The 18272-nt window shown below is 33.5% G+C and overlaps 2 protein-coding genes across 2 annotated transcripts; both read left to right on the top strand.

Moving 5' to 3' along the window:
- Positions 1-6644: 6644 nt before the first annotated feature.
- LOC148923210 (uncharacterized) lies at positions 6645-9741 on the top strand. The gene is made up of 5 exons (XM_089059874.1): positions 6645-6873; positions 7339-7604; positions 7720-7931; positions 8029-8296; positions 9297-9741. Exons 1-5 carry the CDS (start codon positions 6783-6785, stop codon positions 9582-9584), a joined length of 1125 nt encoding a protein of 374 aa, XP_088916000.1. The 5' UTR covers positions 6645-6782; the 3' UTR covers positions 9585-9741.
- Positions 9742-12309: 2568 nt separating this feature from the next.
- Positions 12310-17482, top strand: FTSZ2-1 (Tubulin/FtsZ family protein). The gene is made up of 8 exons (XM_089061271.1): positions 12310-12556; positions 12859-13530; positions 13611-13910; positions 14394-14484; positions 15880-16004; positions 16550-16642; positions 16923-16988; positions 17069-17482. Exons 2-8 carry the CDS (start codon positions 12919-12921, stop codon positions 17201-17203), a joined length of 1422 nt encoding a protein of 473 aa, XP_088917397.1. The 5' UTR covers positions 12310-12556; positions 12859-12918; the 3' UTR covers positions 17204-17482.
- Positions 17483-18272: the final 790 nt, after the last annotated feature.

Genomic DNA, 18272 nt, shown 5'->3' with positions numbered 1-18272 from the left:
AATTGACTTTGAGTTCACTATAACTTATTGGGCCAACTTTTTTACTGAGATTTCTTTTATTTGGGCTAAATTCATAAGTGTCCGAAAAAAATGTATCCTGACATACAATTTCATTATTTTATTTATATGAAACTAAGTTTTAACCTTTTTGCTCTCAATCAAGTCAATTAACCACATATCAGAATGAGAAAATATCGGATATGGTTATTTTAATGAACACACAAAATCGTGTAAGACCATCTCATGATCAAATATTTAAATTCGTAAACAACCTCATTAATTTATGAATCCAAATCATATCCAATTAAAGAAATAAGATAGAAATTTAAGGATTCTTATGTTAAAATCAATTGGTGATACGAGGAGTGATTCATTTAATTTATATAGCGGTTTTAGCTTTTTTATCAATTTATCGATTGGGATATTTGATATGCTCAGACTTTGCACTTGTTTTAAGGCCATTATTTGATCTGTTTTGAATGTCAAAGTTGCATTACATGTTTATTTATTGCATATTTTATATATTTTGGTAGTTTTACGTGTTTTATGAGAAATGTGCAAAATAGAACCTTTGAAGATAGAAAAAGACCGAAATAAGAAGTCTGGAGAAAAGAAGAAATCCAACGGTCCGCAGGACCCCAGCCAACGGCTGCCGAAGCCCATCAACCAGCGAAGAAGCAGTTGTTTGACTCGGAAATCACACCTGAAAGAAGACACAACCGGAGACCGCTAGACCATAGCCAGCGACCCGCTAGAAAGTGTTCCAAGAAGTCAGAGAGTTGGCAGGAACCCGCTGTGCCTTGTCTAGCGACCCACTGAGATTGGGCGGTGCAGAATTTAGCCTAATTTTTCTCCAAGACTTACCTTGTTGGGATAGAAGATATACGATATCAAGGAGCACGACTTAAGGCCTATAAATACTCTTGAAAGCATCGTCAAGACAACCTTTTACTGCATCCTATACTTAGAGAGATAATTTGAGAGTTATTGGACATCATTAAATATCATTCCACCACACTTCGAGTTTGAAGCTTGGATTCAAGAGAAGATTGGAGCATAGTTGTTTTTATGTTTTCTATGATTTCTCTACAAACTATGCGCTTAGTTAGTAACTCTTTTGGTTTATACAATTCCCGTTTTTGATATCCGTTTGTTCATGTTTACTTTATTCTAAGTTGTTCGATAACGCTCCATGTTTGAGTAACTCATTTTATGATGAATTCTTAGCATGTAAAGTAATCGACAGAGGATTTGCATGTTAGAGGGACTTAGTTAACACTACAATTAATTCCCCCTAAAAAGGTATTGTTAATTGAGAATGAGAGCGTCTAATCGTTCTGTTCGGAGTTAATAATCTAAGTCAGACAAACTAAGTGTTTAATCTACTTTGTGCCGCATGGGCAATACTTATGTGACTTGCTCAAGTTAAGCATGAACTATGCTAGGATATTATAACTGTGTTTGTTTAAACTATAATTGTGAAAGCGCATCCCTGAAATTTCCTTGTCATCATATGTTTTTCAAATCTTTCAGACTGCAGTCTTTTACAATTTTCATTAATTACTTTAATTTACTGCTTTGTTTTGTGTTCAAACCAACCCAATCGTGTATCCAAACAGTGATAGAAGCTTAGTATTTGGTAGACAATCTGTGATCGTATTCCCTGAGTTCGATAACTTTGTGCTTACCCTTTAGCTATACTATAATTGTCTTGTCATACTTTTAAAATAAAAAAAAAAAATTAAACTCCTATATGAAGGAGGAGGAAAATACAAATAAACTCCTAAGAAAGGAGGAAATTACAACTGATGTCAAGAGGGCTCGAACTCAGCACCTCATACATTGTTAATTGTCTTGTCATACTTGCAAGTAGTTGTAGTGCTAATAAAGCAGTGCATCAATATTGTTTTAAATTATTTTTGTTTTTATTTGTCAACATCCTCCCTCAAACCCTCAAGGTTGGGTTGAACTTTTTTTTCTAATTTGTTGGACCATTAGCCCAAATTCAAAGCACAGTATACAAGTATACAGCTGGGGCAATCATTATTTTTGTTTCAGTCTAGTATACTGTTGGATTAGTTAATTTTGGCTCACAGTCAATGACCCGTTCTAATACCATGATAGAAATACATGAATTTCATCCGAAAATTAATTGGTGATAGGAGGAGTGACCCATTAAACTTATATAATAGTTTTAGTTTTCTTCTTACACTTTGAGAGGTTGTTTTTAGTTACTTTTTGTTTTTACTTGCCAATAGTTAGAGCATCCCCATTCATGCTCTTGCCAAAGAGCATGGATGTGGGCCAGGACCCACATTTATTCATTTTTAATTCCTTAGCTCTTCCGCAAGAGCACAACACCCACATCCATGCTCTTCCGCAAGAGCATGCTCTTACACTATTCAAGGGTCCCACCATTCTATTATTCAATTTAAATACTTCAATTACTAAAAACATTTCCACAATATTAAAATGTATTAAAAATACCCGAAATACTATTACAAATTACTAAAAAATTAAAAATTACATAATTAAAATTCTAAAAATTAAAAAGTAATAGTCACATAATTAAATTCATAAAATTTTAAAAAAAAACACTACTCATGGTCGAATTTCGTCCAAATGTGTTTGATTAGGTCTTCATGTAGTTTGATGTGCGCTTTGGTATCGCGTATTGTCAATCTTCTTTCGCTCCTCTCGCGCACCGTAGTATGCACACCTTAGCCCACAATAGGAGTCATATTGTAGTGTATCATCGTAGTTTAATTATTTTTCGTTCGGGTCCATTTTTAAATTTAGAGACTGTTTGAGCGTGAGAAGAAGATGTAGGTGACTGGTATGAAAAAATTTGAGAGAAGTATGAGTGAGAGATAATTTGATGTAAATGTGGATGATGAATGTGTGCATTTATAGACGATTTTAGGATAAATTATTTTTAAAAAATAAAAAAAAATAGTAGAAAAATGGCTATATTTTTGGGAATTCGATTTTTTTTTCTTTTTTGGATTATTTTTTTATTTTTAAAAAAAATTGAAATTTCCAAAGGCATTGCCATTGGCCAATGGGGATGCGCCACGTCAATGTGCTCTTTGGCACAGTGATGCTCGTTGGCAAGAGCACAACGGCGAGCACAGTACTCGCCGCGCCGACGGCAAGAGCATTGATGAGGATGCTCCATACTCCATAATTTTAAATTTACTGATATTTTGTTTTAATTCAATATACCTCATAACCTAATTCATAAATTCATCAATCTCATAGCATTCAATCTTTTTCCCTCTCTATACATATTTTTCAACCTTGGCAGCGGATGAGTATTCATCACAAGATTGAAGACGAAGCCTCTAATAGAACCAATCTACTTTTGGAAGTCCATATTTCAGTTTGCTTGTCCTTGAATATTTTTATAGATTTTGTAATAAACATGAGTAGCTAAATTTCTTTGTAGAATTCTTGGTGAAGATGCTATGAGTAAAAGTTATTTATCCAATTGATTTCCTACTTGCTTTTGTAGTTGTTTGAATTATTTTTTGTCTTTTTTATTCAATCGTCGGATTACTTTTTTTTAATGTTCTAGCGTTTATTAGATTTATCAGGAGATGAAATAATTTATCTCAAATTTGGATACTTCACTGTTTAATTAATAGTACTCGGGAGAGTTAAGATTTATGTTAGGTCTTGAGCCTTCAATAATCTATTGAGAGTTTGATGTTAGGAGTTTAAATAAGACTTAAGTTTCAATATCTAACCTACAGACTTATCGCATCAGGAGTGGTTTAATCTAGATAAGTGACTGACTTAGCAACTCTAGAGACACTTAAAGCAAGGAGATCAATTCATTCCATATCACTTTCTACTACATCATATTTCTTATTTGCTTTATTGACAATTTTTACATGTTTTAAAATAGAAATTCAATAAAGTACTACATTCGTCCACATAAAATAGATTAATTTTACCATTTTGGATTGTCTATCAAAATGAGATCAATTCTAATATATGGAAAGTTTTAAACAAATACTACTAACTATACACATTATTCTAAACATGGAACCCACAATCAACTAACACTACTTTCATCACATTTTACCTCTCTCTCTCTTACTTTATCAATTGCGAACTAAAAGAAATATTTGATAGGGTTTAAGGAGAAAGAAATTTTCTAAAAATGAAAGTTTTTATTTTAGCGGACGGATTAAGAAGAAAAGAATTTCTATTTTTAAAGAACGAAAAAAATTAATAAATTTGGATATAAAATACTAGTATTTAACTTTGACTAGAAACAACACATTTAACTTTGATCAGAAACAACATTTTCAAACTAACACATTTAACTTGGATGAAAAACAACATATTCAAACAACACATTTGACTCTGATCAAAACCAACATTTAATAATCAATATAGTGTTGCAGTAATATACTCAAGATTATTTAAGTAATTTAATACCACACATTTCTCATCTTTTTTAGAAAACAAGTGCTTATATTTTTATAGTAATGTGAGCAGTATATTCAATTTCTTTCTGTAAACATCAGTCATACTATAACCAATTGCTTATATGAAAATGCAGGGCTATTTACAATTCCTTTATTAATGCATGTTACGAAAATCATTTTTATTTTACTCTATACGTTCGTTTTTATACATTCCGCCCTTTTTTTTGGAGGTCTCTATATAATTGAGTCATTTAATTTTCTGATAAAATTTACTTTCTTCGTTCCATAAATATAAAGACGTATTCTTTTTCTTCTGTCTCGTAAAAATATTTTATTTTCATTTATGGAAAATTCTCACAAACTCATTATTTATAAATATCAATTTATTTAAAACTTATACCATTAGAGCTCACCATTAAACAATAATAATAATGTTGGTCACACTATTCACTAACAATATTTTAATTAGAGCGGATCACCTCAACCACCTCCTATACTATTTGCTATTCCACGAATAGAATAGTAACATATGTATATTCTTCAAAATAAAAAAAATCTCCTACATGATTTGCTACTCCAAAAATATAATAGTGTTATTTGTATATTCTTTAAAGACTTGTCATTCTTTAAAAAAAAAAAAATAGATATCAAATGGCAGCACTAAATCTACCTCTCATTTAAGTTATTTTCAATATATAATCTTCTTCTGTGCCTTAGCTTTCAATTAGGGATGTCTATCGGGTCGGCCCGTCGGGTTTCAGACTAATTCTACTTGGGTTGCGGATTAATCGGGTGCGGGCTAATCGGATTGTGATTTCTAATTCGGGTTATAAAAGTTCAGCCCAAACCCTAAAATCTCGGGTTTCAGGCTAGCTCAAGGGGTTAATCGGGTTGCTACCGAATTAACATGCGATCAATCAAATAAATAATAATGAAAATTAATTATATTCATAAAAAAATAAATTTTTAATTATGATAAATTTGAGATATATGCTTAAACTCAATCATAAAGATGTAAAAGAAATATTTTGTGAAAATTTTAATGTATGTTTTAGAAATTTAAATATTATTTTAGTGAATTTGAAGTTTTTAATTTATTTATCAATTATTATATTAATAAATTTTTATATATCATTTGTTTATTTAATATAAAATTGAAAGTTAATTTTTTAGTTATCTATAGTATAAAATTAATCAATGAAGTGTCGAATTAGGAGTAAAAACATAGAATAATAGAATTTTTTTTCGGGTTTTCGGGCCAGCCCATCGGATTTTCGGGTCTGGCCCTAACGGATTGTGGGTTAATCGGGTGCGGACTAATCGGGTTTTAATTTTATTGGGCTAGAAATTTCCGGCCCTAACCCTATAAATTTTCCGAGTTATTCGGGCCAGCCCACGGATTGCAGGCTACACTGACATCCCTACTTTCAATATATAATCGTTTTTTTGCATTTAAATAAATCTACATATTTATATACATGAAACTATAAAGATCATTTAATTAAAACAAATTCAAAACTTCATGATAGAAAATTGGATAATAATAATTCGAAAATTGAAGTAACTTCAATTCTATTCTAGTAATAAAATTACCTATGCGCTTAACGTGGAATTAGAGAAGCAACTACAACTGTTTTGATGTTTTTATGCGCAGTAAAGTTTTTAAAATTGTAGGTGTTTGATTTTTGGACGTAAATGATAAATAAATGATTATAGGGTTTAAAATTTAAGGTTTGGTTTTAATTTCTTTTTTATTTCTATTTTCTATATGACAAAATTGTATTGGTAATGAAAATTTTAATCTTTAATTTTCCTATTTTAATGAATATATACATGGCACTATTATATTGGTGGAGCAATAAATGATGTAGGAGATTTTTTATTTTAAAGAATATAGTAATTTTTTTTTGTTCATGCCGCAGAGAATCGTCCCATTTACCAAAAGACGAAAGTAGTATAAATGTACACAGTTGAAATTTATCATAATAACCAAAACAATGGGACAATATAGACTAAATTACAACTGAACCTCATGATGACGCCTCATCAATATTTCAATACCCGAAATTTATTTGCAAAAACATTTTATTCTAGAAAACGTTGAAATAATGGATACAATAATTACTTAAACGATATTATGAATAATTGTAATTTTATAAATATAAATATATTCTCATTGAAGGTGGCCGTCAAATGCCGTTGTCATGACTCAGGACACATTAAAAAAATCGCAATCAGATCTCCCAATCGATTGTTATAAATCACACTTCATCCTCTTCCAATCTCTCAACTTGCCTTCTCATTTCAAGTTTTCAATTCAAATCTGAGAATCCAAGGTAATCAATGGCGGCTGGACCCCCCAGAAAAATATCAGCCGCCTCTGCCAGGGCTCACACTCGAAAACCCAAGCCCAACGCTTCTTCTCAATCTTCAGGTATTGATCTCCTATTCACGTTTCGTCATTGTGCACGCTCAGATTCCTAATTTTTCTTAATGACTTTCTGATTACTTATTGAAGTTATAAACCATCGAATTATTGGAATTTCCAGAATTTACATAAGAATGAAACCGTGCTTCCTGCATGGCGTGGATTTGATTTTGAAATTTGGCTGTTTTTGTATGTTTTGGGGCTAATGTATTCCAATGTTAGGTATAAAAGCTTGTGTGATTCGGTACTGGTGCACTAGGTTGTATTTTAGACCCTTCAAAGTGTAATTCAGGAGTCATTTTCTCTGTCTATTGAGAAGTTATAGTGTATAATTGATTTGATGGGATGCCACGTTGGAAGTGCTTAGAAAATGGAACGAATCCACCTTTATAGTCTGATTGATAACTCTCGAAACTCGATTTTGGATGCCATTAATTTGTTTGATCAAACTTCTTATGTTAAATGATTCAGGGGTCTTCTTCAAAGTACTGTTAGTTGGATTGGTTGGTTTTCTAGCTTTGGCTTATCAAGCAGCAAAGCCTCCTCCGCCAAAGACATGTGGCTCCAAAGATGGGCCTCCAGTTACAGCGCCGAGAATACAGCTCAAGGATGGGAGATACTTGGCTTACAAAGAATCTGGTGTGCCAAAGGATGTAGCAAAACACAAAATAGTGTTTATCCATGGATTTGATAATTGCAGGCATGATATTTCTGCATTAACAGCTAACCTCTCACCGGTAAGGACACTTCTTTTTATGTTGCTTGAAGGATTTCTGTTGATCAATATTTATGAACTGCATTTTGCATCGTATAGAGCTTTATGGACTGTTTTATTTATGAACTCAATTGCAGGATATTGTTGAAAGTAGAGGCATATACATTGTTTCGTTTGATAGGCCTGGTTATGGAGAGAGTAGTCCTCACCCTGCCCGGACTGTTAAGAGCCTAGCTTTTGACATTGAGGAGCTTGCTGATCAGTTGAGTCTAGGACCCAAATTTTATGTTATTGGATTTTCCATGGGTGGGCAGGTTGTTTGGAGCTGCCTTAAGTATATACCTCACAGGTGAATTTTGTTTGTGTTACTTTGTACATATCGAGGGCCTGGAATTACATCTATACCTTCTTAATTGTACCAACATACTTATTTTTTAACTGAGCAGATTAGCTGGAGCTGCTCTATTAACACCAGTTGTGAATTATTGGTGGCCTGGTTTCCCTTCAAACTTGTCTCAACAAGCATATAACAAGCAGCTCACACAAGACCAGTGGACTCTTCGTGTAGCTCACTACTTGCCATGGCTAACTTACTGGTGGAACACTCAGAATTTTTTCCCTGGATCAAGTGTTATTGCTCACCACCCAGACGTCTTCTCTAATCCTGACAAGGAACTACTTCCAAAGATTATTTCTTTGTCCATGGAGCATCAGGTAACTGGTTTTACTTTCTTTTAACAGCAAGACTTACGTAAGAATTGTTTGGTTAGAACAAGTAAGGGTGAAAGTAAAAGTATGGTTGTTTGATCTAGGTTTTATTTTCCCCTCCTTTACACTATAGCCAATCAATATTTTTCACTATGGCTGACTAAATTAATGAAATCATATTAGCAGAAAAAATATCAAAAAATCATATGCTCTCAATATGAACTCCAGACAGAGATATCAACCCTTTTCAGCTGCTAATAATAGTAGTATATCTTATGAAGAATACATTTGTGCTCATATAGCTAAGCTGATTCAAGATGATTTTTAATAACTGATGTTTTTATCAAGTTTTCCCTACCCAACATTTTCCTCCTGTCTGAGCACTGATCACTATCTTAGGATTAAACTAAATAGTCATTAGAAAATTGAAGTACTTAGTAAGTGGTTCAGTGGACCTTGCCACATGTAGGAAATACTGCTCCGTGTGAATAGAATTGGTACCTCTTCTCAGATTATGTTTATTGTCGTCCCAGATGTCATTTTGTTTGCAGTTACACTGGCAAATGGCAGCTATATCTCAATAAAAGATGAGAATCTTGAAAATTTTCAGGAGCAGCTCATCTTTGAATTGTTTATTATGTACTGTCGATCTAGGATGTGCTGATTTAATATGGAAATAAAATGCATTAATGCAGCATTGTCTTCAAATGCATGCCAAGTAAAATAGATGTTCCTCAGATTACATATCCCTTTTAAAGGGCATATTAGTACCTTTTCAAAGGGCGTATAGATACACAGGCTTGATTACATACACAATCTTCTTTTGTTATCCCACACTTTTGGTATGGTAACTGGTAAGATATTTATTTTTTTCTTCACCCCCAATACGCTTGTTGATGCCTAGTTATTAGTGTTTGACATCATTAAACTTGTTTCACTCTCTTAACATCTTTCATTTTTAAAGAAAAGAAAAACATCTTATTTATGTTTCCCTGACATGGTCCAGGAAACACCAAGACAACAAGGCGAGTTTGAGTCTATTCATCGTGATACAATGATTGGTTTTGGGAGCTGGGACTTCGATCCAATGGAGCTGAAAAATCCGTTCTTGGAAAGTGGAGGTTCAGTTCACTTATGGCAGGGTGATGACGATAATCTTGTTCCTGTAACCCTGCAGCGTTACATTGCCAGTCGGCTTCCATGGATTCAATACCACGAGTTATCAGGTACTGGACATATGTTTCCATACGCTGATGGAATGGCAGACATCATCGTACAAGCACTTACAGGTTAAAAACAAGGGCTTCTGATAATTATTGGCATTTAGAGCTTCCACTGCTCTTTGTATGTTGTATTTTGTATTTTTTTTCTTAATAAAACAATAGTTTGTGTTTAAAGAAAGGACGATGATTTTTGTCTGAATTTATTGAGTTCAAGGATTACTTTTTGAAGGGACTTCCTTAGCAGTTAGCACTATCTTTTAATCAAACAAAAGAAAAGATACATTACCCAAGAAAATGTCATTTTGATTGAACGAAAGGTGTGGTGTATTGTGTTATTGTGTAGTAGATGTGAATAATTTATTTTGCACTTCTTGCATAGATCATTTCATCAATTTTTTGTGTTTGCGTGTAGTCAGTTAAGAATTTCAAGCAGGGGGGCTAAGAACTACAGTTTGTTTCTGATGGTGTTGTGGGAGTCGTGGTTGAGTCGCGAGCGAGGTAGAATGAGGAGCTGTGCCTGTTGACGGTCCGAGAAGGTGTGAGAGAGAAACCGTTGTGGTTGTGCCGTTTTATGGTGGTTGCATTAGAAAATTGCATTTTACAAATTATAGGACTAATCTTTGAGTAGCAAGGAATGATATAAGTATCAGTAAACATGAATTGGCAAACAGTAGAGAGGTTAATGCTTGAGGCCAAAGATTTCTGAGTCTTTTATCGTGACTTTTAAATTTAAAATTCATTTACCTGTCCAAAAAAAAGTACTGTTAAGTAAAATATTGTTATCTCTGCTCTCTTTTCTTTCTAAAGGTCATTATAGGAAGTAGGTCGTGCGACCAACATGCTTTTCTTTCTAATTTGGTCGTAGTCTGCATTTCTCATGATCTCTTTGTATCATAGATGAATTGTTTTCATAATAATGTTTATCATATACAACATTCTCCTTCCATCCCACAATAGAAGTCCTATTTAATTATGACACGGGTTTTAAAAGGTGTAAAGAAAAGTGAGTTAAATAAGTTAATAATATATGAGTCTCACATATGTATATCAGCTTCATAATAAAATTTAAGTGGAATAAGTTAATGGAATGTTGGACTTATTTACTCCTTTTGTCCTACTAAGTAGAGACATTTCGTTTTGAGCGCTTGTGTTTAAAAAATGAATAAAATAAGAGAGATTGTGATGTAGGGAACACTCTTATCTACATTACATTAACTATTTATATCATTTTTTCAAAACGAGTGCTAAAAAAGAAACGTCTCTAGGATGAAGGGAGTACTATTTATGATAAAAATGAAGTATGACTCTTATTTTGGATGGACCGAAAAGGTAAAACATGGGTTCTTGTGATGGAACGGATGGGGAAATTGGCTAGCCGGTAAAAACAATTCAAACGGGTCATTATAATAATCTTCCCTCTTTTAATGCCTACTCCGTATCAAGTTTCCCCAATTCAATTCAAATAAAAAAAATAACCGACTAAAATGAAGCAATGAAAATTTACTCCCATGACCGTCCATAAAAATATATGCAATGGGTATGACTCGAGAATTAAGACAAAATTGGTAAAGTAAGAGAGAGGAGGAGAATTGTAGTTAAAGTAATGTTAGTAGATAGTGAGACCTACATTATTAAATTGATATAAATTTTTAAAAGTGGAATGCATATATTTTGTGGGACGGTCTAATGGAAAGTGGACGTATGAGAAGGGAGTAACATTTGCATATTTCACGTAAAAAAAAAAATGACTCACTTCTTTCTTAAAAGAGTGAACTACATAAATGGTACCTGATCTTGCACTTTCGCACATAAATGATACCTAATCTTTATTTTATATCGTTTTTGGTACCTATAAATCATATTTTTGGTACCTAATGCAATTTTCACCCCAAAATACCCTCAAAACAAATTCATATTTCAATTTGTGTCATAAAGAGTATTCTGGGCATTGACAAAACTAGTACCAAAAATGATATTATAATATCTTTTCTCATTCTCCTCACTCTTTATATTATTATTATTAATCAATATTAATATTATTGATTCAATGTTATAAATTAATAATTAATTTATTTTTTAATATCATTTGAATATACTTAATCATAACTATAGTTATAATTATATTTAATTATTATAATAATATTATTGTTATAATAGTAAAAATCAGTAGTAATAAATAAATAATAATAATTATTATTTTATATTAAATTAATAACTAATCAATATAGTCTTAATCAAAATTTAAAATTGTGAATTGTATTCATAATGATAAAGAATTGAATATTTTTAGTTAGGTGTTTTAACCCTAAAATGAGTATAAATAATTTAACTAAAAATATTCAATTCATTTAATTTAATTTAATTAGATGTTTTGTTATTGATTTATATTATGAATGCAATTAGATGTATGTATAAAACACTAAGAGAAAAGTGAGAAACATTAACTAAGGAGAAAAAAAGAAAGAAGAAAGGAAGATAAAATACTAAAAAGAAAGAAGAAAATGAAGAAAAAAGAACAAAATAAAGAAGAAAAAAAGAAATAAGAAAGGAAGAATAAAAAAAATTACATATTTGGTTCTATTTAATTGAAATTTTTAAAAATATCCTCCATAATAAAATAATCACATGTTTAGTACCTAGGATTATTTTTTATCATGAAATATCAAAAACGATATAAAATAAAGATCAAGTACAGACAAAAGTGAAAAGATGTATCATTTTTGTAGTTCACTCTTTTTAAAATTGCAGTGAAAGAAATTTCGTCAATTTGCCATTTAATTTAATACTTTATGACAAAATGAAAATAGTGTGTTGGCGTCGTCCTCAGCCCTACCTTACCTTCCTTCCAACATCGAATTGACAAGATTGTTCGGTTGTCCACGCGCTATCTTAACGACTTGAACTTGTTCACTAAGCTCGCTTCCTGCATCCTGCTACACTGCTACTACCACTAAACAAAACGGAAAAGCCTAGCAAAAAACCCCTCTCCTCACCATCACCAATTCCATAAACCATCCACCTCTTTTGCTGCATTGTGCTTCAGGTGAGCAGATAAACTCTCGCTTTAATTCTCCTAATTTTAATTTCAGTTATTCGTGATGGCTTTTGTGGTTATTTGAGTTTTGTTGCCTATGCTAAGCATTATTACTGCTCTGACCTTGTTTTTCCGAATTACTCTCGTCTGGTGATTTACAATTTTGGTGGAGTTTTACGAATTTACATTTTTAATTAGGGGATTTGTGTTTATCGTTATATTTGATGCTGTAAATCGTTTTTGATTAGTACATTTTGGTTGTAACTTGATTATCTCGAATTGTTTTCAATTTTCGGAATCCTCAATTGCAGGCAATAAGATAGATAGACTGAGGCTTAGAGTTGGTTCTTCCTGTTCCAGAATTGCTCGTAATGGCTACTTGTACATCCCCGTATTTTACGCCTCCAGACACTAGGCCAGCAGGGGTATTGACTGTTTTTCGGGGCAGAGTTTGTCGCTTGAAAGTGGCTGAAGATAGGAATGGATATTCGAGAAATAGTCAGAAATGTGGCTCAAATATATCCCTATTCAAATGTTCTGCAAATTCGCACAACATTAACCAATTTCAAAACAAGGACCCGTTTCTGAATTTACACCCTGAGATATCGATGCTTAGAGGTGAGACGAACTCTACAGTGACCAAGCAGAAACAGGATAACACTGAGAGTTTGAGAGATTCTTCAAGTTTGAACAATTATAATGAGGCCAAGATAAAGGTCATTGGCGTTGGAGGTGGTGGCTCTAATGCAGTTAATCGTATGATAGAAAGTGCAATGAAGGGGGTTGAGTTTTGGATTGTGAACACTGATATCCAAGCTATGAGGATGTCGCCCGTGTCACCTGATCATCGCTTGCAGATTGGTGAAGAGTTGACTAGAGGGCTTGGTGCAGGTGGGAACCCAGATATTGGAACAAATGCGGCTAAAGAAAGCAAAGAGTCCATTGAGGAAGCAGTGTTTGGAGCAGATATGGTCTTTGTTACTGTAGGTTCACTTTTCAGTTCACATTCTGTATGCATTGTAAAATGCTCTTCTGCTTGTCTCTTACTTTGTAAATCGTACAGGCTGGAATGGGTGGTGGAACAGGCACAGGTGGAGCTCCTGTAATAGCTGGAACTGCAAAGGCTATGGGTATTTTGACTGTTGGTATAGTTACCACCCCATTTTCTTTTGAGGGACGAAGAAGAGCTGTTCAAGCACAGGAAGGAATTGCAGCTTTAAGAGAAAATGTTGACACTCTAATCGTCATTCCAAACGACAAGTTACTGACTGCAGTTTCCCCATCTACACCAGTAACAGAAGCATTTAATCTTGCTGATGATATTCTGCGGCAAGGTGTTCGTGGTATCTCTGACATAATCACGGTACGACTGCTTAAATGTATGTTTGATATTTATCGTTTTATAGGTGGATCGTCATTGTGCTTTATTATTCATGAACTGGTCTATTGTCCCTAACCTATTGATGATTAGTATCTTCGGATAAGTGGAAAATTTTTGAATTACACATTATATATCATTTTGTTCCTATAGAGTTACTTGTAGGAGAACTGCAAGGTTTCAAGTATCTTCGGATTAGTTTTATGAACTATGCTTGAGGGCTGGGCCAGAATGTGATCATTTACAACTTGAATGATTAGATGTCTGCCGACATCTGACTCTGTGAAGGCTGAGTTGTTTGCAACCTTGCACACAGGAGTCAATGCAATGATTCTTTATTTGCATGATAAATTGATAATGCACATATAGTTGTGAAGTTTTATTCTGTAGTGTTACTGTCTATAACTGGCAATTAATTGCACAATGCATACCTGGCAATAAAAAATTATCATTTGTTATTACCTGCAGATCCCAGGGCTAGTAAATGTAGATTTTGCTGATGTTCGAGCCATTATGGCTAATGCAGGTTCTTCATTGATGGGAATAGGAACAGCAACAGGTATTCGCTTAATTTCTTGTCTTGACCCTTCCCCAGCCCACCAATTTCTTTCTTTCTTGTTCTTTTTCCCTTTCAAGCATGTGAGAGTTGTCATTGCTATGCTCCCAAACAGTTAGTCTGTACAAACTTAAGTAGTGCCATTATATTGGGTGGTATGGCATGTGAGGTGTTTTTATGTGTTCCTGGATAAGCACAAACAAATAGGAGCACATATACTTGTGCAATAGTGTAAGGGGAGATCTGTTACATCTGGAGGCTGGAGTTCAATACATGGTCAGAGTTGGACCATTTTTTACCAACAGAGATTCCCTTGATAACCTTCCCGGTAGCAGGAATAGGCAATTAAAGTAATGAAACTATAAGCTGATGAATTGAATTAAACATAAGGTGCACATACTGCCCATTTATTTATCAACTGCTGCTAACTCATTTTAATTATTAGGGCTCATTTGGTTTTATGGGTTGGATATTGCAAGAAGTTAACTTGAGATAGCAATATAGTCCTTGAGATTATTATGTAGATAGGACGTGAAATGATAAAAATGCTCTTATTGCCAATATATAAAAATATTTTTGTATATAAAGATGAGCTATGTAATTCTTAATTAAGTTAGCATAATCAAAAATTTATTAATTGATAGTAAAATAATGTAATGTTAATTGGTGATCAACTGGGAATAAGTAAATTTTTTAATTATTTAGATCAATTTATGATTTGATTAAAGGAATATTAGGTCAATAATCAAATTTATAATTAATTGGCTCCAAATTTTTGATGAAGAACAGTCAAGAAGGTAGAATTATAGACCAACACAATTCAACAGAAGATGCCCACCAAAATGGCGGGATATTTATTTGGCTTTAACAGTGCTTTTCTTGGCCTTGAAGATAGTGTAAAACTATCAAACCAAAAATGTGAAAATAGTACTCCCTCCGTCCCTCTATAGTAGATGCGTTTTTTTCGGCACAGGATTTAAGAAATTGTGTTAAAAGTGAGTTAAGTGAAGGAAGAATAAAGTAGGAAAGGAAAAAGGTGGAGAGATGAAGAGAGAATAAATTAAGAGAGAGTAAAGTAAGAGAGAAGAATAGTTGGTGCTTTTTACCAAAATAGGAAATGACTCAGCTACAGTGGGACAACCAAAAAAGGAATATGACTCGGCTACAGAGGGACGGAGGGAGTAGGATAGTATTCCTTATCCAGCTTTTTCCTCTAAATTCGTACAAATCAAATGCAACCTTAGGTCAAAATTATTGGGAGTGACGTGAGATTGAATTTGCTTGTTATTCACATTAAAAATGCATAATTTGATTTGTTTGACTTCTTTGTGTTCATTACATGACTTCCATCTGTACATTTGAGTTCTAGCTTAATGCTGCAATTTTTTTATAATGCAGGAAAAACCAGAGCTAGAGATGCTGCTCTAAATGCTGTTCAATCTCCTTTACTGGATATTGGTATAGAGAGAGCTACTGGTATTGTGTGGAATATAACCGGTGGTACTGATCTAACATTGTTTGAGGTAGCTTGGCCTTCACCCTTATTTCATTATTGGAAACATCCACTTGTCTCTTGACGCTTGTTTTTGGCACATGTTAATTGTTGATACTCTTTTCCAATTGAACAAAACTACTCTCACCTAGCTATATTGATTGGTGATGGGAAAATTTCCAGTGGTTAAGGGTCAGTGGTTGTGATGCCTTGCAAATTAGGAAGGAACACTGGTTTTTCAGTGCAATGATTTAGCTATTGGGACAAGGGACTTTGCCTATGTCCCCTGCAGTAATTTATTTTTCAAACAGAAAAATTGATATTCTGCTTGTTCATCCATCTATGTATGTAATATACTAATATCTGTATTACTCCTTGAAAGTTAGACTTTCTATCTAGGTACAAATGTCAAGTTTGCCATAGGTAAGTTTCAGGTTGTCTATGCTCTCAAATTGATACACAGTTGACGTCGATCTGTTAATAACTTCTGTTAAAATGCTCTGTAGATTGCAACTATTCGAGACTCGTATTTTTGTAAATTAGTATTATCTCCATGGTTGACATGTGATATGCCAGGTCAATGCTGCCGCAGAGGTCATATATGATCTTGTTGATCCAAGTGCCAACTTAATATTTGGTGCTGTGGTAGATCCTTCCTTAACTGGTCAAGTAAGCTTTCTTTCTTCAAACTACATTTAGAAAAAACTTCAGGGGGAAATAACAATGAATACTTCTCAAAAGCTTGAAATTAATTTTTGGGCAGATAAACTGAACTAAATACTTCAGGTGTGATGATTTCCTTCCTAAATCTATTGGGCTTTGCTGAGGGTTGAATTTGTTTGGTGAGAGAAGAGTAGACTATTCACCAACAGAGAAAAATATGCTTTAGACTTCATAATATGATAAATCTGGCAGAAAATTTCATCCGTTTGCTCTGGTGAAAACACAGGTTAGCATAACACTGATCGCAACTGGTTTTAAGCGTCAAGAAGAAAGTGATGGAAGGCCCCTCCAGGTATCTATTAACCTCTAAATGTCACAAAACGTTCTCCGTTCCCTCAATCTTCTATGATTCTAACTGGCAAATTAAAACAGGCAAATCAGTTGGCACAGGGAGATCCTAACCTCGGTCTCAACAGGCGACCATCATCCTTTCTCGAAGGTGCCAGCTCTGTTGAAATCCCAGAATTCTTGAGGAAGAAAGGAAGGTCCCGTTTCCCTAGAGCGTAATGCCCTGTAATGCTACACTCAACCTCTCTGTCATGGAGCTTCTTATTTGTATCTGTATAGGATTTTGACTTGTCATCTATGTGAATCTTAGCTTTGGGAATGAGCAGAACAAATTGTTGACACTTCTCCTTAATAAAAAGGCAATAGATCTATGAGTTAATGGCGATTGTAATAGCTTCTCCCGCAGTAAATAGGTTGGCATTCTTCTGTATTGTGAGCGTGTAGTACTATTGGTGAAGAAATGTCATCCTTCGAAATTTCTATGAGATGTTTCATTCATATTGTTGTCGTCAGAAATATATGTGATTTATATTGCTGCCATTTGTATTGATGAGTATAGGGGGAGCACCGTGGTCATATTATAGTTAAAATGACAACTTAGGCAAACAAAACAACGAAGAACATCGATTACTTATTCAATTCAGGTGGTTTTTTGCGGTTCCAGTTTGGAACTATCTGAAACCGGCGGTTTTGGCATGGTTTCGGTTCAGGAATTTCGGAACTTGAATCGGCCACGGTTCCAAAAGTGACGGTTTCGGTTCCATTTAAATCTTATAGCCATTGAACTTTAAATCTTGGACATCTATAGAAGAAGATATGAAATAATAACCTAATTTAATTCTATTAATAATTAGTGGGTTGGTCCATATCTATACATATATAAAAGGCGAGTTTTGGCCTTTTTTTGAAATATTTATATGTTTTGTCCTTATTCTGAAATATTTATAAGTTATGGACCAATTTGAATATTTTAAGTAACTCATGAATATTTATTTAGATATTTTAATGAGCATTTGACTAATTCTTAAAGCACTACAATGACTCATTGGTGGTTACAAATATTTAAATAGAATAATGAGCATTTAACAAATTTTGTAACCTATATTGTCTTGATTTTAAAATTATGATGTTTTAATTCCATGATCTCTCATTTACTAATTTTGTACCTATAAAAGGCATAGAATTGTGGATGAAATACAATATACACACTAACAAAACATTCTTCATTCTCTCTCAAGCTCTCAACATTTTATTGCACATTTTAGGAACATTGTTTTGCTCGATTTTG

This window comes from Salvia hispanica, chromosome 6 (genome assembly GCF_029641045.1).
Source record: "Salvia hispanica isolate PSC_SH4W2 chromosome 6, Shi_PSC_v1, whole genome shotgun sequence".
Lineage (NCBI taxonomy): Eukaryota > Viridiplantae > Streptophyta > Magnoliopsida > Lamiales > Lamiaceae > Salvia > Salvia hispanica.
Note: the sequence above shows the minus strand (reverse complement) of the source record. Positions and strands in the feature narration are given on the sequence as shown.

Coding starts and splice junctions, on each gene's coding strand:
- LOC148923210 (XM_089059874.1), top strand. CDS start 6,783: ATGGCGGCTGGACCCCCCAGAAAAATATCAGCCGCCTCTGCCAGGGCT. Junction 6,874..7,338: donor CGCTTCTTCTCAATCTTCAG/GTATTGATCTCC, acceptor TAAATGATTCAG/GGGTCTTCTTCAAAGTACTG. Junction 7,605..7,719: donor TAACAGCTAACCTCTCACCG/GTAAGGACACTT, acceptor ACTCAATTGCAG/GATATTGTTGAAAGTAGAGG.
- FTSZ2-1 (XM_089061271.1), top strand. CDS start 12,919: ATGGCTACTTGTACATCCCCGTATTTTACGCCTCCAGACACTAGGCCA. Junction 13,531..13,610: donor CAGATATGGTCTTTGTTACT/GTAGGTTCACTT, acceptor TAAATCGTACAG/GCTGGAATGGGTGGTGGAAC. Junction 16,989..17,068: donor GTGATGGAAGGCCCCTCCAG/GTATCTATTAAC, acceptor AAATTAAAACAG/GCAAATCAGTTGGCACAGGG.